A 24,547-nucleotide genomic window follows, 5' to 3' on the forward strand; every position below is an offset into this window, starting at 1 on the left:
AAAAATGAGGGGGAAATAGAAGAGATGAAATATTAATAACACAGTTGCTACAAATCCAGAAAGTCACTAGGTATTCCTACGCAGTGTTCTTCCCTCTCGGTGGGACTCCACCTTAGTTATACGTAAGCTGTGTCTATATGGTAGGCAAGATGATTTCGTTGAAACTGTTGGAAATTCAGGTCAGCTGAAGAAGTACACCTCTTCCAGAATCAGAGCTGCCTTTGGACCTCAGGGATGAGAAGAATATGAGCAGTTTGGGTTGACCAGGAGTTACTCTGGGCGCCCCTGAAAACTCATTTTCACATTAAGACTGTTGCTTGGCTCTTGCCCACTCCCATCTTTGGGGTGGGTCATGTAGGAGAGTAGGGATGCTGGGACCCAGTGTCCGAGTGTTTCATATCAACGTTATTGACCAAAGCACTCCACCATCAGGTGTCAAAGCAGGGGAGAAGCCACTTCACATCCCACCTACTTGGTGATGCAGGATGTACACGCCACGTAAGATTGTGGCCTGGGGAGAACTGACCCCATGCCAGGTGTCATAAGAACCAGGATCCCAGGTATGTTCCCTTCAGGGGATCTTTAAGCTTCTTCACCTTGAGGTTGAGACCGGATGTGGGAAACAGAGCACCCTTTTGTTGTCAAGGACAGATTGCTCAATTGCCACCAAATTACAAAGCTTTTAGCTTTTATTTTATTATTATTTTTTAAAGATTTTATTTATTTGAGAGGGAGAGAATGAGAGTGAGAGCTTGAAAGGGGTAAGGACAGAGGGAGAGCAGGGAGCCTGATGTGGGTCTCTATCCCAGGACTCCAGGATCATGACCCGAGCTGAAGGCAGTCACCCAACCAACTGAGCCACTTAGGCTCCCCAGCTTTTATCTATCTATCTATCTATCTATCTATCTATTTATTTATCCCCCCCCCACCCCATTAATGTCCAATAAACGTTCCAAGGAAACCACCAGCTTTTAGCTTTTAAAGTCTCTATCTCCTCCAACAGATTTGTTAATGAAAGAGTCATTGTACTTTGGATTTATAGATGAAATTATGGGGTTTTGATTCCTTGATAAAAAGACATGTTGGCTCTTCCTTTCTTTCCTTACTCACCAGGTTAAAACAGATGTTTTTTAGAATAGCTACCCAGCACAAAAGGGTTACCCTTTAATCTGGGAACCCTTGGAGAAGTATCTTCTTAATATTTAGCAAGGCAAAAAAAAAAAAAAATTGGGAAAAACATTTTAGAAAACAAATGAAAAGGACTAATTTACTAATTATAGGATAAAATACACAAAAAAAGTGGGGCAATAGAATAGAAGTGAAGCACAAGAAGCATATATTCCTAAGCAAACAAAAAAAACCTGCCACCTCTTTGTTTTATGTTGGCCCTTTCTCTAAGCCTATTTCTTCGATTTTTTCCATGAGATTTCTTAAATCCATGGGAAGGACTCTGATACCTTGAAAGTTCTTGACTGCTTTTCTTCTGGGTTTTAGTGTAATCCCGAATCTCTGCAGTACAAAAGTTCCACTTCTAATGCCTTAACTTCCAAGTATTTTTTTTTGCTCTGAGTAGAGAAGGCTTCTGTGTACTGGGTGGTGTATGGAGGTGGGGGGGAAGAGGGGAGTTTCTTTAGAAGCATATCTTTCTTTTTTTCAGGTTTGTCCTTTCTTCCTTTTGAAATTCAGTCTTTGACTTTATGGAGCAGATTCCTGCTTGGACCCCCTCCTTCCAGCCTTTCCTGTAGTTACATGTTTGAGGTTTGGGTTAATGACATTTTGCAGCAGTTTCTCAGGCATACCACTGAGACATTTTTTTTAACAGCTTCATTAATGTACATTTTATATACAGTGTACAGTTTGATTAAGTTTTGACATGTGTGTGCCCATGAAACCATCAGCACAGGCAAGCTAGGGAACGTATCCATCACCCTCAATTTAAAATTAGAAGCACTGTCAAAAAAATTTGGAATATAGGAAAGAGAACGACGTTACCTATAAACCCTAACACTTAAGATGCATGAGCTTTGGTGTCTCTTTGATTTAACATGGTATCATTAACACTTTTCCATGCTGTTACATGGTCTTAATAAGACTTTTTAAAGAGTTGACCAATGACACATTAAAAACACCCTCTCTATGTATCTAACATGATAGTACACAGGATGTTTCATGTTGGGGGTAGAAAGTTTCAGCTGCGTTTCAAGCCTTTCCTACAAGGAGAGGGGGCTACAAGGAGGGGGGTCGGAGGAGACTGTGGGAGAGCATGAGCGGGTCTGAATGGTCCCTGTCCACCAGACCAAATGCTGCTGTCCCCTTGCGCTGTGGGAGTAGCTTTGGAAGGGAGAACAGGCATGTAGCAGCTTATATTTGGACATGTTAGGTGACAGCGAAGCTGGGGGCTGAAGTATGTGCCCAGGTGGTGGGATGTGTTCAGTTGTTGGAGGCTCCTGTGCCATATGGGGGAAGTCTGAATTCAAAATAATTTAGTAAAAACCACTGAGGGGTTTGGTGGGTGGTGTGATAGGATCCTCATGGTGTGTATGTAAAGTAACCTCAGTGTTGAGGAGGTAGACCATTTCATTACGCGTGCACCGCTGTTTTCCCCAGCTTTATGGAGAAACGCTGTTGACAACGTAGGGAAGTTTAAGTGTGCGTCGTGCAGAATTGATCTGTGTATGTTGTGAAATCCTCACCACCTCCATACCCTCACATAATCCCCTTTTTCCTTATGGCGAGAACATTTAAGACTCCCTGTCTTAACAACATCCGACTCATCGAAGTCGCCGCGCTGTAGACTGCCCAGCACTGAGCTTGCATCGGTGTAGCCCTCCTCTCCACCCTGGCCGCCTCTCCCCCTCCAGCCCCTGGCACCCCCCTCTAGTATATTTCTGTGGGTTTGTCCTTCTTAGGTGCCACGTGCAAGTGAGAGCGTGCAGTGTTCGTCTCTCTGTCCACCTGACTAACCCGTGGTGCCCTGAGGCTGAGAGAGGTCACTTGGAGGTCCTCCGCGGTCCCGGCCGCAGGGGTGAGAGTCAGGAGGGCTTGAGCAGGAGGAAGTGTTGGGGAAGGTTTTCTGTGCATGGAGTAGCACTGACGCAGCGACGGCCCGGGTGGTGGTGACACGAGGTCCGGGGTGTGAGGGGCTCTCCCAGCGACCAAATCTGCTGGTAGGTCGGACGGCGTAGCCGGCACTCCGTAGAGGAAATGGGGCAGGGATTTCCCGGAGAAGACTCCGTTCAGCCGCCCGAGGCCCTGCCGAGTGCCGGGTTGTCAGGGACAGAAAGGATCGCCTAAAGGATCGTCTCCTTGGCTGCTCGGGGCGGGAGAGACTCAGAGAGCTAGGCGGGTGGGTCCTGGCCGTAGGCCGAGCTGGAGGTGGGTGGGGGTTGGCGCCCGCCGCCACAGGTGCTGCGCTGTTGTCCAGCTGGGCCATGTGCAGCTCTGGGAGGTCTGAGGCCGGCGCACAGGAAGTGCGAGGCTGCTGGCGCGTGGGGCACCCTGGGAGCGCTGCCGCGCTGCATCCTGGGAAGGCCAGGATGAGGGGTGGACGAGGCAGGGCGGATGAGGGCGCCCTTGCTCGTGGTGAGGGCAGGGGGCCGGTCAGGGTTGGAGCTGACTTTAAGGCAGAGTGCACGTTCAAACCACGGAAGACCTGTGACCCGGACCTCTTTGAAAATGGGCAGGCCAGTGTGCCATTAGTTCGTGCTGGAAACTGGGAGCTACCAGGCGAAACGGACCTCGTGATCCAGCTCCCCGCAGCACTGAGGCACGATCCCCCAGCCCTAGCACCCGCTCGGGTCCAACCCATCTGAAGAGTGCTGAGAGGGCGGGAAAGCTTTCATTCCACAAGGACGCGGGAGGGGTGAGCGCGGGCCTCCGCCTGGCGCTTGCTCGCTCAGGGCGGTTACTGGCCTTTCACGGATGTCCATTCAAAAGTGGTCTAGGTAACCCGCAAAAGGCAAAAAGTTTAAGATATTCTAAACAAAACAAAACAAAACCCGTCAGATATGGGCAACTCGGTATATTTTGTCTTCACCAGCGATTTTCATTGTTGTACTGGGGCCGCAAAATTGACTTGATAGGTCTTAAAAATATTTCTCCAGGACCACCCATTCAGCGTCTCCCAGCGGAATGCCCAGGTTTGAAAACCCCCTTCCCCTCGATGCTGCTCCCTCCGTCATCTGCCTTGAGAACAGGGACTCCTCTGAGTTTCCAGGCTCGGGTGGCTGTCCTCTCCAGGAGTTCGCCTCCCTTCCTCTGTCTCCAAAATAAGGCCGAGGAGCGGGGAGCAGGGCAAGCAAGGACTGTTTAGGGTGGTGGTCTTCGAACTGGTGGTTTTTTTTTTTTTTTTTTTTAAAGTTATTTATTTGACAGATTTCACAAGTGGGCAGAGGGGGCCAGAGGGGAGAAGCAGGCTCCCTGGTGAGCAGAGAGTGGCATGCAGGGCTCGATCCCAGGACCCTGAGACCATGACCTGAACCACCCAGGTGCCCCTCCAACTGGGTTTTTAACAGCGTTTATCTGAACTGAAAGAATAGAATATGCCGGAATACATTGCAGTGGTAATGGCAAGTATTGATCTGTGAAGCTGTGTTGTTTCTCTGAGTGTCCAATCAGTAAGTACTGGCTGTATTCTGTACAGTGTGTTTTTCATTGGCTTCAAAGCATTGGCAAGTGCTTTTTGGGAGATGAATGGTTGTGGGTTGGACATCTCTAATTCAGGGTATGCCATTGTAGGTAGGAGTCTTGGGATTTTCTTAACCTTCTGCCTTTCTGCTATGTCAGAATCCTTTGGGGTTTTGTTTGGTTGGGTTTGAGGGGCTTCCTAGTAGTCGCTGGTATAAAGATAGTTAAAAACTGGAAATTTAAGGCACAGAGCTGGCTCTTTGCTTTTTCATTTCAGTGTTGTAAGACTAAAACTTCTAGTTGAGTTTTAGTAAAGAAATCACTGAGGATTCATCAGTGATTCAGAGGAAAACAAGGTAGGATAATTTGTGACGTTTAGTGGGCACTCAGTGACTCTTTCTGGACTGAATGAATGAATGGATGGGAAGAGCCCTGAGCACCTGTCTAGGATCCCTGAATTATTAGTGAGTGATGAAGCAGGAGTGATGGTAGGAGCAGAGGAAGTTGTTGTCCCATTATTTCTGTGCTGTATTCTCTTAGAAGGAGAGAAATAAAGGAGACAGGGATTTAAATTGGCATCTGGTTGGCTAAAAGCAGTCCTTGGGGCAGTTTTGTATCTGGATGACCATTCTTTTTTAAGAGAGATGGGTGAGTCCTTTGTGCAGAGGGCTGCTGGTGATTTTAGTTTTTAGGGATATTGGCCCATGGTTCCCTTTTCCTTTTCCCCAGTTACCGAAAAGTTGAATGTTAGGAAGGCTGATTGCTTTCAGGGAGTTGTCATTTTCCTCCAGGAGCATGTTTGGGGCAGCGGCTGCTAAACAGTCTGTTTGGGGATTAGGTACACATTGGTATGTGGCTGAAATCTGCTTCCTGGTTCCTGAAATTGTGTTCCTTTGCTTCAAGGATGAAGGGGTTTTGTTTTTGTTTTTGTTTTTTTAAGATTTTATTTATTTATTTGACAGCAAGAGAGGGAGCACAGCAGGGAGAGAGGGAGAGGAGGAGGGAGAAGCAGACTCCCCTCGGAGCAGGGAGCCCAATGCAGGACTCAATTCCAGAACTCTGGGATCATGCCTGAGCCGAAGGCGGATGCTTAACATTGAGCTGCCCAGGTGCCCCAAGAATGAGTGTTTTCTTTGCTCAGTCCTCTTGTTGCATTCACTTTGTTTTGGCTGATAATGCTGCTAACGGATAACCTTTCTGTTTAGGGGAGCTTCCTTTAAAGAGTAGTTGACAGCTAGTATTGAGGAAACTAAAAATGTTGCTTGTGTGTTCTCTTAGTTTTTGCTCAGAGTTTAATTATGAGTGGTGGTAGCAGAATGTAAAAAATTAGCTGTATATTATTTACCCATTTTGGCAATGGCAGAGACACAAATGCCTTCTTACTGTTTGGATTGTATGAGGCATGATTTATATATCCATATTTTGTGTTTGAATTTAAATTCTAATAATTTCTAGAAGCGTTGGTAGTGGAATTTACTTAGTTGGTTGAATCCTAAGTTTGCCTAGTGGGTTTGGGTGGCATCCATGGGGTGAGATCTCTCACCTGCTGTGATGGTTCTAATTATGTCTAGACTTTACAGAAGACACTAATTGCCACCCTGTGGCTTAGTACTGCTCTGTTGAGATTCTTTTGATCATCTGAATGAACATTTATTTAATACTACAGAAATAAGAGCCTGTGGTGGGTAACTTTTAATGTGGATGTATGCTCATCTTTAAACACCAGATAATGTGTCTGAATTATGCGCCAGGATCTTAACAACCCCTGGATCTATTTAGGCTTGAGCTGTAAGCTGTCAGTCATCAGTAGAAGGTCTTTCTGTGTTACCAGGGCAGGTTTTTTTTAATCTAGAAGGTCTCTGGTGGTATCTTTGAGCCTTGAAGAGTAAGAACTTGGAGGTCTATTTGTATATGTAGTTTGGTTGTATCATTGTGAGTAGAATTTAAATCTACTTTTAAAATGGCTGGCACATTTGTCAGTACACCAGCAAAGTTCTTCTAATGATAAAATGACAGAACTTTTTTTTTTTTGGATGTTCAAGGTTATATTTGCTGGCTCAGTAGATTTTTAGCATTTAAGCCAGGCATCTTCAAACCTTGATTTAGTGGAGGGGTGCAGTTTTTCAATGCCAAATGGAAACAGTGACAGTAAATTTTAAATGCTTGTATTTTATTGGAATCTGGCATTGTCGCCTACAAAGTGTGGTTGCACTTTTGATTCTTGAACATCACGACTCGCTCTCTCTTCAGAAAAGGATATTTTTCTTTTCAATTTTTGTATATGGATACAATATAAATATAATTATAAATGCTATATATAGCTATGTTCTTGTGAAACTGCATTTCAACCACAGATCAACAGAAGAGGCTGCTTTTCTAGTGTATCTCAACTTGAAATTCATATATATAAGTAGGATTAAATTTATTTACTTCTCAACATCATTTAATATTTTTGCATACTGTTTCCAGTGAGTTCTGAAATAATTCTTATGCATTACATGTGACTCTTTTAAAATGGCACTCAAGGTGTATGGTGGGGAAGGGCATGGGTGATAGAATGAAGGGAGGATTGGTGTTGGGGAAGGTGATTAAACACCTTATGGAACTTGAAATTTGAGCTCTCTAAGCTTCTGAAAATAGATAAGATAGCCTATAAAGTATACTAGAGCATTATCCTTTATTAGGAAGGATTTATAACTAGTTATTTTTGTGGTTGTGATAAAAAACTAGACCCTTGGCTTGTCCTTTGGGAATAACCAACAAAGTTCTGTATTTTCTTTGCCTTGATAAATAATATTTACGCATTGAAGTAGTTTAAACTTTAAAAATAGGATTAAAAAGAAAAGTAGTATATACTTTAGAATATTGACAAACTGTGGGAAAGTAAAGGGAACTGGTTAATGAGCATTTATTGATTAGCTTCACAAATACTCATTATTGCTGGTGGGTACAGTTGTCTGGAATGTGTATATAGACAAGATGAGAGTCCCTGTACTCAGGGGGTGTATTTTAGTAGGGAATGGAGAAGCAGTATGTACCAGTAAATCAAGTCAGTTACTCTCAAGTTAGTGTAAAGAAGAGGAACTGTGGGGTGGGAAAAGGTGGGACGGGGTCGGGGGGTGCACCAAGGCCTGTTGTGATGGGAGTGGGTAGGGGAACCCGGCCTTTCTCAGGGGTGAAGTCTGAGTTGACAGGAGAGAGGAGGTGTCAGGCGAGGAGGAAGAGCATTCCAAGTAGACAGAGCAGGTCCCAGGGCCCAGAGATGAGAAAGAGCTTACTTTTGTTTAAGAGACAGAAAGTAGAATGAAAATACAGTGTCCATAGCAAACCCACAGTAAACATTCTTTGAGTCTTTTACAATAATTGGCTTGTGTTTATAGAATTTGTATTATTTGCTTTTAATCACAGTTGCTTCTTCATATAAATATTCCCCTATTTTATAATGGATGCCTTCAGTAAACATTTTTCATTTTGGCATAATTAATTTTATAAATATATTGTTGATTTACTTACCCGTTCCCTGATAGCTTGGCATTTAGTTACTTTTTTGGAGGGGGGTTTGCTATTACAAATGTTATAATGAGCACTTTTGGATCTAAAGGGTTTTTTTTGGTTTGTTTCTTAGGGTTCTCAGAAGGAGAAATATGAACTTGGACAAAAACGAATTTTTAAAAATAGATCTTATTTATTTATTTGACAGAGACGCGGGAGAGGGAACACAAGCAGTGGGAGTAGGAGAGGGAGAAGCAGGCTTTTCCCCCAAGCAGGGAGCCCAATGTGGGGCTCGATCCCATGACACTGGGATCATGACATGAGTCGAAGGCAGACGCTTAACAACTGAGCCACCCAGGTGTCCCCAGAGATAATTTTTTTATTATTTATTGCCAAAATTCTTTGCAAAATGGATTGTTTTTAGTTTAAATGCTAACCATATCCTGGTCTGCATTTAAGGGTTACCTTTTTTCAAAGACTTTTTTTTTTTTTTTTGGTGGTAGAATAGATATAACACAGAATTTACCATGGTAACCATTTTAAAGTGCATGAGTGAGTGGCATTAAGTACCTTGGTCATGTGGTGTGACTGCCAGCACTCTTTGAAGCCCCATACCTGTGAAACAGTCACCCCCCACCAGCCCCTGGCAACCACTGATCTGCATTCTGACTTGACAGACTGGCCAATTCTGGGTATGTGCAATGAATGGAACCAAATGTATGGCTTTCTGTGGCTGGTCTCCTATCTAGCTAGGGTGTCAGGGTCATCTGTATTAAGCTTCAATACTTAATTCTTTTTCACACTTCGATTCCTTTTCATTCCATTGCTTGGTATGTAGATAGCTACATTTTGATTCTCCATTTGTCTGTAGATAGGTATTTGGGTTCTTTCTCATTTTGGTTGCTGTGGATGGAGCTGCTGTGGACATTTATATGTAAGCTTTTTCTGAGGTCCTCTATTGAGTTCCTTGGGACATAGACCTAGGGATGGAATTGCTGAGTCATGCGGTCAGTCTGTGTTTAACTTACTCATGATGTGTCAAACTGGTTTCTCCAGTGGCTGCACCATTTTACACTCCCATCAGCAATGTATGTGAGTTCCAATTTCTCCACATCCTCTGCCAGCTCTGATTTTTAGTTTTTTTGTTTTTGTTTTTATTGTTTGGTTGTGGCCATCTTAGTGAGTGTGAAGGGTATCTCTTGTTTTTTTGTTCGTTTGTCTTTCCCTAATAATTACTGATGTTGAGTATCTTCTCATGTGCTTGTTAGTCATTTGAAATTTGAAATTGTTACTGAAGAATAACACGTAATGGAGAGAACACATATCCTAAGTCATCCCTAACTTAGTAGACCCATGTACCTAGCACCCAGAGCGCAAAGAGAACTCTGCTGCCCTCCTGCCTTCTCACAGTCACAGTCTGTCCTCAGAGGGAAGCCACTGTCTCACTTGTGACGGCATAGATTAGTTTTGCCTGTTTTGGTCCCTACATAAATAGAACCGCACGGTACGTGTTCAGTGTCTTGCTGCCTTGGTGTAACGTCAGCTTTGTGTCGTTTGTGTTGTCACTCATTTTGTTCATTTTATTTCACTGTGTGGAATGCTAGTTTGTTTATCCATTCTACTTTTGATGAACATTTGGATTAATGCTGGGATAGTACAATGTCATGAACATTCGAGTATTTGGTTTTCCCTCGAACGCATGTGTGGGCCAAATCCAGCGTTTGTAGTGGTTGTACTACTTCTGTTTTGTAAATATTCCTCTACTTTATTGGTTGCCCTCTCCCCCCCTTCCTTTTAATTTTAGTTTTGTTTTGGACATAAGAGAAATTCTAAGTTGTTTCTGTATTCCAGCATTTTGGGTTACATTTTAGGTTTACGAAGTGACCGCTCCCATCTAGAGTTTTGAAGCTGGAAGTCAGCTCTCTGAGCTTTGTAATCTCAGAGAGATTTGTGTGAAGTTTACGACAGATGAAATGTAAGGATGCTTGAAAAAGATGAGAACAGCTTCTGGCATGGGGACCTGGCATTGTTTTTTTTTCTTTCTTGCTAGATTTGGAGTGTCCCCCAGGGTTTTATAGTAATTATAAAAATTACAAATTTATTTTTAACTACACAGTGGGGCCTAAGCGACTTACTGGGACAGGAATCATTATTTAATTATTTGGTCTTTGGGCTCTACTGACCTTTTACTTCTTTTTTACTTAATTAATTGAATTACAAAGTAATGCGTGTATATTCTAGAAAATTTGAACAATACAGAAAAGCTTACATAAGAAAATGAAAATAATGCCACTACTCCAGAAAAAACCACTTTTGGTATGTTTATTTTCTATTCTTTTTTTATTGAACATAATGTTCTGTAATGTGATTCCCCCTTGGTAATGTACTGTGGATATTTTCCTCTGTAATTAAATATTATTCTAAAGCATGATTTTTATAAATTAAAGCATGATTGTGACATTTAATTTTTATCAAAGTAGTACATAGTTTGTGAAGTCAAATAGTTCCACAGATCCTAGAGTTTAAAAAAAAAAAAAAAAAAAAAAAAGGGCATCCCTGGCCCTGTACCTTTCCTTTCTAGAATCCAGCTTTCCAGAAGAACCACTGCCACCTTTCCATGCTTCTTCTGAAGTTGTTTTGGTATTTCAAACATTTTTTGACTCGCTCCAGTTTTAGAATTTATGCCTTGACTTCCCATTGGGGAAGGTAGGGATTTAGTTTCTTAGTCCCTCCTCCCTTCCTGTGATACGTGTTTTTCTTTTCATCTTCTAGATACAGTTATGTAACAACAATCTTAACCAAGATTGGTATTATTATGATTACATAAGTAATGTTTATGTCTGAGCTTTGTGGTACACCGTGGTCACATTTTCCTTGCAGATGACTTTGTCGAGTCTAGATTTGGTGCATCTTGGCATTTTGTACTTCGTTTTCCACGCTCACACCACTTTCTTGGCCTCAGACTAGCCCACCAATGGTGACCTCTCCTTTCAGTACAAACATACCAGGCCATCCTTCAGCGGCTTTTTATTTTTTATTTTTTTTGATACCTTTAACCTTCTGCTCCAGTTTGGACCAGTTGCTTTTTTGGCCGATGTACAGTATAATTTTCACTGTCCTGTGAATTCTCTTTGCCTTTTTTCTGTATTGCTCACCACTTGTAGCTTTCTGAGAAATGGGGCCTGGGAAGCAAGTTCTTATAGACCTACAGTGTCTAAGAATGTTTTTCTTAGAGCCTCCACTTGATTGGTAATTTGGCTGTGGTTAGAAGTCGAGACTGGAAATTATTCTTCCTCAGGATTTTGAAGGTGTTGCTCCAGTGTCTTTGAGTTTCTGGGTTACTCTGAAAAATTGGATATCATTCTGTTTCTCAGTCCTTTGGAAGAAACCGGTTTTTTCTTTCTGGAAGCTTTAGAAACTTCCCTTTTATTCCTGGTGCTCTGAAACTTTGTTGTGGTATGTCTTAATGTGAGTCTGTAAAAACCAAATCATTGTGCTGCCTTTTGATGGATGCTTTAAGTCTAGAAGCATAAGCCCTTCAGTGCTCAGCAATTTATTTGTTTGGTAATGGGCGATCTGAAAGGGAAGAGCTTCGTATGGGGTTTCTGGGCCTTCTGGTCTAGCTTTTATCTTTTTCCCTTCATTTATTTTTGTTGTTATTTATGTTTCAACTCTTACTGGATTCATGAACTTCTTTCTGTTTATTTTTTATTTTTTAATTTCAAAGAATTTTTAATGAATATTTCTTCTAATAAAATGCTTATTTCTCCAATGAATATTTCCCTTTGAGGATATTAATTATATGTAATTAGAAAATTTTCCTCTTCCCTGCATTGTCTTGTTTTTGTTTTATAAAAAATGTCTCCCTTCCCTCTGATTTGTTTCTTATCTTCCAAATTGGAGGATTTCACGAATGTTTCATGGTCCTTGGCTGTCAGATTTAAGTGTGAGGCTCTGTTTTGTTTTTCTCTTACCATGAGTTGGGAGGCACGTTCTTGAGGATGGAGCCTTACAGAGGGGTGTCGCTCTATTGGCCAGACCGCTGGATCCGACTTTCTCAGAGAGACTTTCAGCTGTCAGTGTCTATAGGTCCTTTTTCCTATAAGGGAAAAAAGGGTCTTCCTGCCTGAGAGGCGAAGGTGGGCTGCGGAGACCCTGCAGCTGAGCTGGGGTAGGCGGGCAGGGGGCTGTTGGTGTGATCTTTCCCGGTGGGCCTCCCTCAGAAATGCCTTTGTTCATGTCCTTCCCCTGTGAACTTGGCCATGCTGAGGGCTCCGTGTCTGCTTGTTTGCTTGCGTTATGGGATCTGGGGACTTGATGGATGACTCCTTCTGGGGTGTTTCAGCCAGTTCTTTTTCCTGATTCCAGAGCCTTTCTAGGGTTTTCTTTGTTCGTACCAGCAATGACTCCATGAGATAATTTCCCTGTTCTTGAGCTTGCTCAGTCCGTCCGTGTGGATCCATCTGCTTTCCAGCTCCCAAGTTGTGCTGACACTTGTAGTCAGCTGTGGCGCTCTGCTCTTGTTTGTGGTCTCTGCCTTTAAAGAAAAATCATTCATTATTTAGTGTTGGACATGTAAGACATACCACTACTCTGCTGTACGTCTCATGTCTTTGCGGTTGGCACTGTCCACTGCATTAATCAGGACCTAGGTAGGTTATTTTATTAGATAGGTGTGAGAAGGGCTAGTTTTGGGATTGCAATAGAATGGACTACCAAAGCTTTTTAATATGGTATTCCAGTAGGTTAAATTGAGGTCTATTTTTAAAATAATCTCATATTTCATTAAAAGTATTTGTAAAATGTTCTCTTTGGTGCTTTCTGGGTAATCTGTCTAAAAGCATATTTTCTTTAATATGGGAGGGGGGTCAGGTTTAGGTTTTTACGTCGTTCAGTCCTTTCAGAGTAAGGGCAGCGTGGTAGGCTGCTGGGGCCACCAGAACCAGACACCACAGATGGTGCCTTCATTGACACAAACTCACCTTCTTTCTGCTCTGGGGCGGAAGTCCAGAAAAAGGGTATTGGTAGGTCCAGTTTCTTCTGAGGCTTGTCTCCTAGGTTCGCAGAAGGCCACCTTCTCGCTGTCCTCACTTTGCCCTCTGTCTGTATCCTCATCTTTTCTTCTAAGAGCAACAGTCAGGTTGGATGGGGCCAGCTGTATGAGATCTCATTTTACCTTAATCACCTCTTTAAGGGTCCCATCTCCAAATACAGTGGCTTTCTGAGGGGTGGGGTCACAGCTGAGCCCACAACATGTATTTTCATGGTCTTTTTTGCTTTGAAAGCAGTATTATTTCATGAAAATTTTTTATTATGTCCTGGATGTCCTCCTGTTATTGATAATATGTTATAATATTAGTTCCAATACACTTGAGGAAGTAACCGATTGGAGATGGTACAGGCTTTGAAGTCAGACATGAAGGTCTGCTTTGAATCTTAGCCTCGCCTTTGACTAGTTCCCTAAATTATTCAACCTGTCTGAGATTTGCTCCCAAACCTGTGAACTGAGAGTAACAGTACGTTACAGGGCGACTGTAGGAAATTAGAGACAATGTCTGTAAAGGTGCCAGGTGGAGAGTTGATTCTCAGATATTCTCTTTACTGACCTTTCTTTTTACCTAAAATAGTGTGGTTTGTCTCTATTTTTTCCTCTTTAATATTTAAAAGGTCAACTTTAAAGATTTTATTTTATTTATTTTTGTCAGAGAGAGCAGCAGGCAGAGTGAGATGCAGACTCCCCACTGAGCAGGGAGCCTGATGTGGGCCTCAATCCCAGGACTCTGGGATCATGACCCGAGTCAAAAGCAGATGCTTAACCAACTGAGCCACCAGGGCATCCTAAAAGGTCAACTTTAAATACAGATACATATTATTTTTAAAGTTACTCTGTGTATTTCAATTTACAAGTGACCAAATATCGACAGTTTCATAAAGTTCAACCTGAAAATGTATTTACCTAGTTGGTCTCTTGTTGGAATTTCCCATCATCATGAGTGGTTGTTGGCTTAACATTCGTACATACATGATACACTTACAGAATACACTTAACTTATAAACAGTGTAATCCGCTGAATCAGTGGATATCCGCATTTCAAAGACTTCCTGATGCATAAGGACAAACAGCTCTTGGCAGGGCTTCTACCATTTCATTTTTATCGACAAGATTCACCTTTTTCCCAGATGGGCATTAACAGGGTTTAAAAGGGTATCTTGCATTTCTTTGTTTTAGCTTGCATTTCTTTGCCATAACTAACTGGGGTGTTTTTCATCTCTGTTTTCTCTGAATGTTTTGTGAATTGTCCTTTTTTAATTGGGGCATTTGTGTTTTTCTTACTGACCCTCTTTTCCACTCCTCCTAAATCTGTCCTAATAGTTGAAACCTCTGTTGCTGCTTTTGCATTTTGTTAGAACCTTTGATTGTACAGTTAGAACCTTTGACTGCATGGGTGAAGAAGCTGAAACCCAGAAGACCAAATACATACCCACTTGGTAGTTAAGGGAAGCATTCTTTGCTCAAATGGCTCAAGTTTGAACCCTGGGTTATGACTTAGAACCTTTATAGGTCTTTAACATCTGAGCCTCAGTATTGTTATCTGCAGAATGGGGATAGTAGCAATACCTGTTGGCTGGGATTATTCCAAGGATTGAGTGGGTCATGGTTGCGAAGCTTGTGGCAGGGTAGTCAGTGAAGCTAACCTGTTGAAGGTCAGCAGTCAGATTAGTCAGTGGGTGGGAGTGCAATCCTTGATTCAGTTGGTGCTCTTTGTTTTTGGCATTCCTCACCTTTTCTCTAGAAAACTCCATCAAAGTGATAAAATTTAAAATTTAAAATAATATTTATCATTTTTCATTTCAAGACAGTATGTGTTTCCTTCTAATTGTAGTTAGTGTTAAAGTCATTTCTTGAATACATCTATTTAGGTGCTTTTTTGCTTTTCTAATCATGTGAAAATGCTAGTTTAAAAATGGTGTAAGCCAGGGTGCACCATGTTTCAGAGGGATTCCTGTGGTAGGTCAGCATTGGTTTTCAGTGGAGACCAGTAACTGACCTGTGTCTGTGACGGTGCTTGGGTTTTTCTTGGTACCCGGTTAGGTTACCACACAAGCACACACTCCCTCCCTCCCCTGTGTCTTGACTGGAGCCTGTGCATTACAAGAACAGTGCCTAGTTTTAACTTTGACAGCTTAGCTTGATTAAATACTGAGAAAAAAATGGCAGATTTTTTTTTTCTTCCCCAGTACAATTTAAGAGTTAGATCTTTGTCTCTAATCTTTTAAAAATTGGATTATAGTAATTCATGATGTGGTTAGTACATTGGAAGTACTGTTTTTGTGACATAGAGGACTGTTGAAAGGGAAGATGTAGCACTTTGTTTTGTTTTACATGTTCTGAGCTTTATTTTACGATGTTGTTGTTGTGTTTTCAAAGTAATATGCCTGTTTACAAGATGTTGGTTTTTTTATTTTTTTAAGATTTTAATTTGGTGTTTCCTATTTGCATTTCAGAAATGAACAGGCCCTTGATTGCTCTAGGTTCATGTTTTTGGAATTGTTTTTCTGTTGTGCAGATTTTCCTTCATAAACCCTGTGAGAAATCAACACTGTAGGCTGACATCATCCCCTTTGTGCATTGTTTTAACCCTTGACAACCCCTACTGGAATGTCTAATTAATGGTGACTAAAGTCAGCCTGCAGCCATTTTATAATCTTTTCCCTTAGGGTTTACTTAAACCATCTCTATTATGCTTATTTTCAAATCTTGTTTTTTCACCATTTACAAAAGTATTTGCTTTCTTGTCATACTTAGCTGAATAAAAAAGGAGGATTTCTACTGTTAGGTCATTTACATACTGTTCGGAATATAGTCCAGTATTCTGTGTTAACACATGGGATTTTTACACCGTGGTGTTCACTTCAAGTGGATAGGTCACTCTGTGCAGTCCTCCCTTGTTCAGTAGCTGCTTGGTGCCTTTTTCCCACCTGCTTCTCCCCCCCCCCCCCCCAAAGGTAGAAGCACTGTTTCCCCTTTGGCTCCATTGTCCCTTCTTTCTCAAGGTACTGTCCAAAGGAAAAAGGAACAGTAGTAACTTCATTGGCTGGAAATGGTAGAAGAGTCTGGGCTTTAATTTGCCTGGAATATCCACTAGGAATTTGTTTTTTTCCAAAATGAAGAGACAAGGAATTCCTGTTTTTATTGTCTACCACTGAAAATAACCTGTTTAGGATTCTGAGTTTATTTTGTGGAATGACTGTTATTATTTTTACTCATAATGTATACTGTTACTAAAAATTTTTTGGCATACACTCAGATGTTTGCTTATTAGAAGTTTCTAGCAGAAATTTATAGTGCTCACAAAAAGTTTTACCTTGAATTATAGTTGAATAAGATTGACCCCTTAAGACTCGATATGTGAAAGGCTTTTGGGTGGTATTTTCGTTTGTTTTGTGTAACACATTTCTGATTTTGCCATGATCTTTTTTTCTTTACAGTTATGAGTGACTACCAATTTTTATTTTGACCATTCAGTCCAATAGCCATATGCTACTAAATTTGTGAAATTTTATATAAAGTGGGTTTTTATGATTTTGTATATTGGCTCAATCTCTGATTTTTAAAACTGCATTTGGTAAATACAGATGTTTTCCTTAATGTAGTTTTCACAGTCATTTTGATTGATAGGCTCTAAGTGTTGTCTTTGAAAGTGAAGTGTGCCTGCCATGAGCCTCTCGTGTTGTCTGAGGCCATGGTAGCATAAACAGCAGCTCCCTGTCTTTGTGAAACTTCGTTGTGGACAAAGAGAAAAGCATGCGTCTATTTGAAGGTGTACTTTGTACTCTTTTTCTCTAATTTTGAGTATTACTGTATAATTAAAAATTTTATGGGACCTGCAAGTTACTGTATCTTAAATTCTTTCAGGGGTTATTTAAGTGTCCAAGCTTTAAACATGTACTTTGAATTCTGATAAAGAACTGTATGTGGTGTTAAAAAAAATCCTTTGAAGTTTCAAGAAGTTCCATGTGTAATCTTTTTTTTTTTTTTAAGATTTTATTTTATTTATTCAGAGTGAGAGAGAGCGTACAAGCAGGGAGAGTGACAGGAAGAGGTGGAGAGAGAAGCAGGCTCCCTGCCCAGCAAGGAGCCCGATGCTGCGGGACTTGATCCCAGGACCCTGGGATCATGACCTGAGATGAGGCAGCGGCTTAACCCACTGAGCCACCCAGGCATCCCCCACGTGTAATCTTAAATGCTTGTTACATTACTTAAGTTTACTTAGGGAAATGTTCTAAGTTAGAACATTAGAGTCCTCATTTTGGACGGCCAAGAACCATCAATTCCTTGTTTGGCCATTGATTTGTGGTGCTTTTTTTACCTTTTCTTTTTTTTTAAAAGATTTTTATTTCGAGAGAGAGAGAGAATATGAGAAGGGGGAGGGTCAGAGTGAAAAGCAGGCTCCCCGGTGAGCAGGGAGCCCGATGTGGGGCTCAATCCTGGGAGTTCAGAATTAGGTCTGAGCCAAAGGCAGATGCTTAACTGACAGGACCACCCAGGCGCTCCCCTTCTCTCCTTTATTAAGTTATCCTTTCATCCTGTGTCATGAAGAAAGTTCCATTGTTTTCTACTTGGCCCTTGTTCTTGTGCTCACACCTTACTGTTCATACTGTTGTGTTTGTAATTTAATAGTATGTCTCCCTATCTGATTGTGCAAGTTGATGCTTTTTCAGGTTGATTTAGGCATTGATTAACCATTGCTTTTGCATAAATATATTGGGTCAATTTACTGAGCTCCTTGAAGAGGCCAACTAGAATTTGAGATTGCCCAAACGTACAGATTTTGGGGGCGCAGTGGATGGGTTCTCATAGATGGGTGATGTCGTCTGTGGCACTCGTGCCAGTGTTCTCTTTTCCTTCTGAGTGTAGCTCTTTCTTTTTCCTTTTTCGGTGTTGGCTGGGCTGTCTGCAGTCCTCCTTTGACTTCAGGGGAATGCATCTGAAGTTCCTCTATATTTGTCATGGCTTTTGGTATATATAACCTTTGCCAAAAGAAGGAAACTCTCTTCTGTTCCTCTCTTGATAAGATTTAAAAAATTGTTAAATGGATTCCTTCAAATTTTTCTGCTTCTGTTGAGATAATCATGTTTTTTCTTTTATCTTCTAATATGGAGAATCTTGTTTTTTTTTTTTTTTAAATACATTACTGGCTTGGCCAGTGACTTAGACACCTACTTCAGTAAGTGAATTAGCTTTAACTTTCCCCAGGTTTCAAATCAAGACAACACTGGTCTGATTAAATGGAGTATGCAGCTTTTGCTCTTTACCTGATGAACACACTTATTTAACATACTAATAAACTGTTTCTTCAAGCTTGGTAGAATCTACCTAATAAAAATAGTCTCAGGCAGGAGTTTTTGTTGCTGGTGTGTGTGGTATATGTCTGTGTGTGTCCGTGTCTGAGTGTGGTGTTTGTGTGGATGACAAGAGTATTACCATTTCAGGTTCTTTAATTTTTGGGTTTGTTTTTCAGTCTCTTCAGATCCTCTGTATTTTCTTTGATAATTTGGCCATTCATCTAGATTACATAGTCATTGGTGTGTAGTAAAATTCCCATGTTATGAAAATCTATCTAATGATTTCCCTACGCTTGGGTCTTTTATCTGTTTTTCTACTACTCTTAACCACTTTAATCTCTTAACTCTTTAAAAACCACTTTATTTGGGTTGTTAGTATTTATTTGTTTATTATTATTTAGGGGTTGTTAGTATTTATTAAGAAACATTTATTGATGTTAATTTTCTCTGTTCTCTTGATCTAGATTTTCATTGGCTTCTGCAGATCTCATTTTTCCCTTTCTGTTTCTTTGGTTATCCTCTTTTGGTTTAAAAATTTTCAATCTTTTCTATTTTTTGCTACGTGTGTTTAAAGCCACGAACATCCCTCTTAAGCTCTGTCTTTGCTCTGACACATATGTTTTCTAAATATTTCTTAACTTTTACCGATCTTTTCAACCTCAAGGTTGTGTAATTAAACTTCTTTTGGTTTCTAAATTTGGGAAATTTTTAATAGTAATTTTGTTAATATCTAATTTTATTGCATTATATTGGAGCATAATCTGTAAGATAGATTCTGGAATTTAATGAGGCTTCCTTTTGCCCAGTACCTGGCTTATTTACATAAATGTTTCAGATTGCTAGAAAACCTGCATATTTTCTTTTATTGGGGTGGTATTCTGTGTATTTCTAACTCAAGCCTTTTAATTGTGTTCTTCAGGACTTTGATGTTTTTGCTTATATTTTGTTTGCTTGATCTGTCCATTCTGAACAGTAGATTCAATTAAAAATAATTGTCAATTTCCCCCTACAGTTCTGTTAGATGTATTTCAAGGCATATTGTGTAGGGTGAATGTGTTCATGGTGGATCGAGCTTACTCTTCAGTTTTTATCAGTATGAACCTCTTTATATATTTTTTATGTTCCTTTACTTTTTTGGGGAAATTTTTGAAGTTCTAAGAATGTTACAAAGAAAATTAAGGTACTCTTTATGTAGATTCACCAGCATACTGGTTAATATTTTTTCATATTTGCTTTTTAATTTTTCTTTGTGTTTGGTGCACCGTTTGGGAGTTGAACGCAGTGCCCCCGAATGTGAACAACACGGGCACTTGGCCCTGTCATCACAGTGAAGTTATCAGACTGGAGTTTAACGTTGGTGTGTGCTGTCTAACATGCTGTCTGGCCCAGAGTTCATGTTCTTTATTGCTCTTCCCCTCCACTCCATTCATTCATCCGTTCCATTTGTCCAATCTGTCTCTTTGGTTTCTTATAATCTAGATTCTGGAAATAGTTCTTAGGCCTTTTTCCCTTGGTTTACCATTGCCAGTTTGAGGAGTCCTGGCTGGTTGCAGGATTGCTTGCTTGCTTGTTTCTGCTTGAGCACCTGTAGGCTAACCATTGAGGCAGGAGTATTCTACTACATAGCCATGTTGTGTTCTTTCTAGCCCATCATGTGGAGGCCGATGATGTCCATCGTCTCCAATTCTGGGGTGTTAGGTTTGATCATTTGGTTAAGGTGGTGCGGAATCACATCTCTTCATTATAAAGGCATCTGTGTCTCTTCATTATTGATAAGTACTTTGTGGAGTGATGCTTTGAGACTGAATGCATATCCAGCAGCTGCAACCCACTGTTTAGCGTTCATAGATTTTTGCATGAATCAAACATTATTATAGGATAGTAGTTTTATTCTGTTCACTACCGTGCCTCTGTAATTTTGCTTTACGATTATATTTTGTTGGGTATTACTGCTTTTCGAGCTTTTGTCTTTTATATTGTTTGCTTTCCTTTTGTTCTTGTTTGCTCCTCCTGCCTTCCCCGATAGACGTACTCTTCGTCCTTTGGTTTCAAAGTCATCGTTTGTGCGCACACGCGTGCACTTGAGCATAATTTTCTCTTCACTTAAAACGTGTATATACGTTCATTTACTTTCGTTGTTTTTAAACATTTACCAAAGACTGTACCTTCTCTAATGAGACAAGTGCCTTACTATATTTCATGTTCTTGGTGAGGCCTCCCCCACCCATGGAAGCTGATGCTATGTAGGATTTTTAGTTCCTTTCATTATGGATAGCTTTCTGTCTTTCCTTTCCTTTTTCTCATTTGTCTTTTTCTTTTTCTCCTCTCTTCTTCCTTCCTTCCTTCTCACTTTCTTGTTCCTGTGTACTCTTGTGTGGGGTTAGCTTAGAAGACAGCAAAGGATGGTATAATTTATAGTTTCTTTTTAAATGATTAAAGTAAATTAAAGGAATTACAAATAAGGTTTTGACACTTCTGTATGAAGAAACACCTTTATTCTCTGTGAACTTTACCCCACAGGACGTGAGTGTAGTAGACCCTGTGTGAAGGGTCTTTGGGTCCTGCTGGGCGCTCTGCTCTGGTTCTTTCTGGCTTTTGCAGCTGTTACCATATCTTTAAAAAGGAATTTCGAATACTGACCTTGCAGAGGGTTGCAAAGATGGAGGTCATTGGGAAGCATATAACTAGATAATGATTGTAAAAAACATTAAAGAGAGGGAAACTCTTAATGCCATTGATTAAAAAGTAAAGATTTAAATTTTTAAAGTTCAGCAGTTTGACTTTAGATCTGGTTCACCATAGAACATGATTTTAGAATATACCTTGTGGGCCTAATACATTATTTATGAAAATTTGTTCAGATTTAGTGTAGCAAAAGAAAGCTCTATTTTCTAATCCAGGAGTTGATTGAGATGGCATGTGAGATTTCATCATCATGTGTCTTTTAATACAGAGCAAGTCCTTCAGTCTTTCTTAACCTTGACTTTTTTTTTTTTTTTTAAGATTTTATTTATTTATCAGAGAAGGGGGGTAGAGAGAGCAAGCACAGGCAGACAGAATGGCAGGCAGAGGCAGAGGGAGAAGCAGACTCCCTGCCGAGCAAGGAGCCCGATGTGGGACTCGATCCCAGGACGCTGGGATCATGACCTGAGCCGAAGGCAGCTGCTTAACCAGCTGAGCCACTCAGGCGTCCCAACCTTGACCTTTTTGATGAGGAGAATTATTTTGTTTAGTGTCCTCCAGTTTGGGTTACAGGTTGGGTTTCATTGTTAACCTTCTTCCAAGGCACTACTGTTACAGAACACAGTCTCCCTGGGTAAAGATTTAAATTGTCCTGTGTCACCACTGGCAGAGTATTTGTTTCTTTCCAGAACAGAAACATCAATGTGTGGTTGCTTTGGGTAGGAATGGTGTCCAGGTGTGACTGGAGAGCTTCTGTTGCTGTTCTGCAGTGTGGGAGAAAGGAGGGGAGAGATGGGGGGGTTCCCTTAAGTCTTCTGCCCCAGAGTGCTCATCGGAATGACAGAAACTGTGCCACCAACAGCTGTGGCCATTTGTTCAACTTATTTACCATTTTTATCTCACTGGTCAGATGTTTAATTTTCATTTTCATCTGAACATTAGAGAGAGAGATGGAACTCTTAAGGTGGCAGCTGTGTGAAGAACAGCCTGTCCAACTGTAAGATAAACCATGATCTTTAACCCTTTGCCACCCAGCTTGTGCCTGCATCACCTGATTATGTTTTTAAGATATACTTAATTTCTTTTTAGAGAGGAGTGGAGAGGGGCAGAGAGAGCAAGAGAGAATCTCAAGCTGAATCCCCGAGTGTGGAGGCCAACAGGGGGCTCGATCTCATGACCCTGAGATCATGGCCTGAGCTGAAACGGGAGTCGAGTGCCCAACTGACTGAGGCACCCAGGCCCCCCTCGCCTGATTATGTTTTTATTTAGTGGCTTTTGAAAAGAAATGGCTATCTAGAAGATCAGATTTTGAATCTTAATCCTAGACCAAGTAAGTAAAATTTCCTAGAAACTAAATCACTCACTTCCGGCTTAAGAATTGGAGAAGAGTATTTGTAGTCTTGGTTGTTCTTGTAGCATAATTTAACTGCTATTTGGTAAATTTAAACAGTGAAACTTTTTGGAAAAGACTTATTTGAAGCCCCCCCCCCCCCCCCCCCCCCCCCCGCCCAACTGACGTTGTACAGCATCACTATAGGGCTCTGTGTGTTCTTCTTATTTTGTGATATGACTTGGCTATTATTAGGAACCCTTTTAGTCTAGAGATCAGGGAATTGAAGACCCCGGAAGGCTGAGCTCAGTGCGAGCCCTCCAAGACTCTCTGCTGACTAAGCAGCAGGTCTGACTGGTAGAGGGACCAGTTCGGATGGTGTAGGTCCCTCTTGCGATTGTCACTGAGGGGAAGAAGTACCTGAAAATTGGGTTTTTCAATGAGTACTTCGTGTGAGATAGATGTAGCTGTCAGTCTCATGAGAGGTAGGACTTGCAGAGTATCGCTATGACAAGGTGGCATGACACAGCGAGGCAGCTTCAGAAAAGTGTGTCTTGGTTACGGTTGTAGGAGGGCTGAAAAATATGTCAATATAATGAGAAAAGTTACAGTTTCTAAATTTTTAGCCACATGGAATATCTTCTTCAGTAGTAGGGAAATAATGATAAAAAGAATACTCTGTGCTTAGTTGCAGGCATTATATATCTTGAAGGAAAAAAAAGGGCACTTCTAAAATTAGAATGCAGCCCCAGAACATTTTTATTTTATGAATTGGATTACTCGTCATTTTGAGGTTGCCTTCTGCTAAATTACTTTTTTAACATGAATTGAGTTGACTGTATTTTGTTCAGTCATATTCCTAAATGTTAGATGAAATTCATTTAATGTTTGAACTTTATATTTTTAGAAATGCTATAAAAGTTACACAGCTGTTGCTTAGAGATGTTGTGTGAATTACTTCGAGAAATCGGATCAGGATTTAGGTCCCATGCCAGTTGATAGTCAGCTGCTACACATTTAAGAGATTAAGCTAACACATGAAGATGTGGGTAGGAACATCAGACGTTAGAATGTTCTGATTCTGCACGTGCAGTATTTTAGGTATCCGTGTGTCATGACAAAGCCTATTTCGTGATTCGGAGACTGGGGGGAAGTCGAGAGTGCTTGCCCATCATTTTGCTGGGTGCTAGAGTAAGAGTGACCACCTGCTCAGGTCAGGATGCATTTCATTAAATCTACTTCAGTTTCATACTTCATCTGGTTAAAATTAATTGATGAGTAGAAAGATTTAGCTTGAATGATTAACGTGGTAGTTTTAAGATTGAGTTGCTCCCAGGCTTCAGTGAATAGATCTGACACTGTATATATTATTTTCTGTATGCCTGTTTTCTTAAATTTTATCAGTTTTGTATATTTGTTTAGTGTATAGTGTCTAACCTTCATGGATCATACTTTTTTTAAAAAAAGATTTATTTGTCAGAGAGCGCGTGCGCGCAAGCACGCATAGAGAGGCAGAGAAGCAGGCAGAGGCAGAGGGAGAAGTAGGCTCCCTGCTGAGCAAGAGCCCAGTGAGGGATTCCATCCTAAGACCCTAGGATCATGACCTGAGCCGAAGGCAGCAGCTTAACCAACCGAGTCACCCAGGCATCCCCATTGGTCATACTTTTAGCAAAGACATAAAGTAAGAGACATTTCCCCCATTGACCTAAAATACAAAGTTCCGTGTTATTTCTGAAAGGTGATCTCTAATATTAAAAAGTTTGTGAACGTTAAATGATGGTGGTCTGTGGTCACGTGGACATTGTGTGTTCACTTGCTCATTCAGTGTTCAGCAAATACTTCAGTATGCCTCACGTATTAGCACCATGGATAGAGGTGATGCAGTTCTCTACGCTGGGACGCCGGGGCTGGTTAACAGGTGATGCGAATCTGGTGGGAATCATCTGGGGGAGGGTGATTACCAGAGTTTGATGGTGTCGCAGACCTTTGTAAGGGCTGGTGTGGGAAGTGGCCAGTCCGAGAGGACCACCTCGTGTGAACTGGGAGGTAGATGAGCAGCAGCGCTTAACA

The 24,547-nt window shown here is 41.1% G+C and overlaps 1 protein-coding gene across 14 annotated transcripts in view; it reads left to right on the top strand.

Moving 5' to 3' along the window:
• ENAH (ENAH actin regulator) overlaps positions 1 to 24,547 on the top strand; it is a 131,392-nt gene that overhangs the window by 22,137 nt on the left and 84,708 nt on the right. For 2 of the 14 annotated variants that reach the window (XM_032319079.1, XM_032319080.1), the window contains exon 1: positions 3,377 to 3,766. The exons of 5 other annotated variants lie outside the window; for them this stretch is intronic. In XM_032319079.1, coding sequence (XP_032174970.1) covers positions 3,432 to 3,766 — 335 coding nt within the window. In that variant the 5' untranslated portion in view covers positions 3,377 to 3,431. Of the gene's footprint in view, positions 1 to 2,613; positions 3,767 to 24,547 lie in introns of those variants that run through there. 7 more of the 14 variants (XM_032319069.1, XM_032319070.1, XM_032319071.1 and 4 more) reach the window with 7 other exon arrangements.

The sequence above is a fragment of the Mustela erminea genome, chromosome 17 (assembly GCF_009829155.1).
Source record: "Mustela erminea isolate mMusErm1 chromosome 17, mMusErm1.Pri, whole genome shotgun sequence".
NCBI classification, from domain to species: Eukaryota; Metazoa; Chordata; class Mammalia; order Carnivora; family Mustelidae; genus Mustela; species Mustela erminea.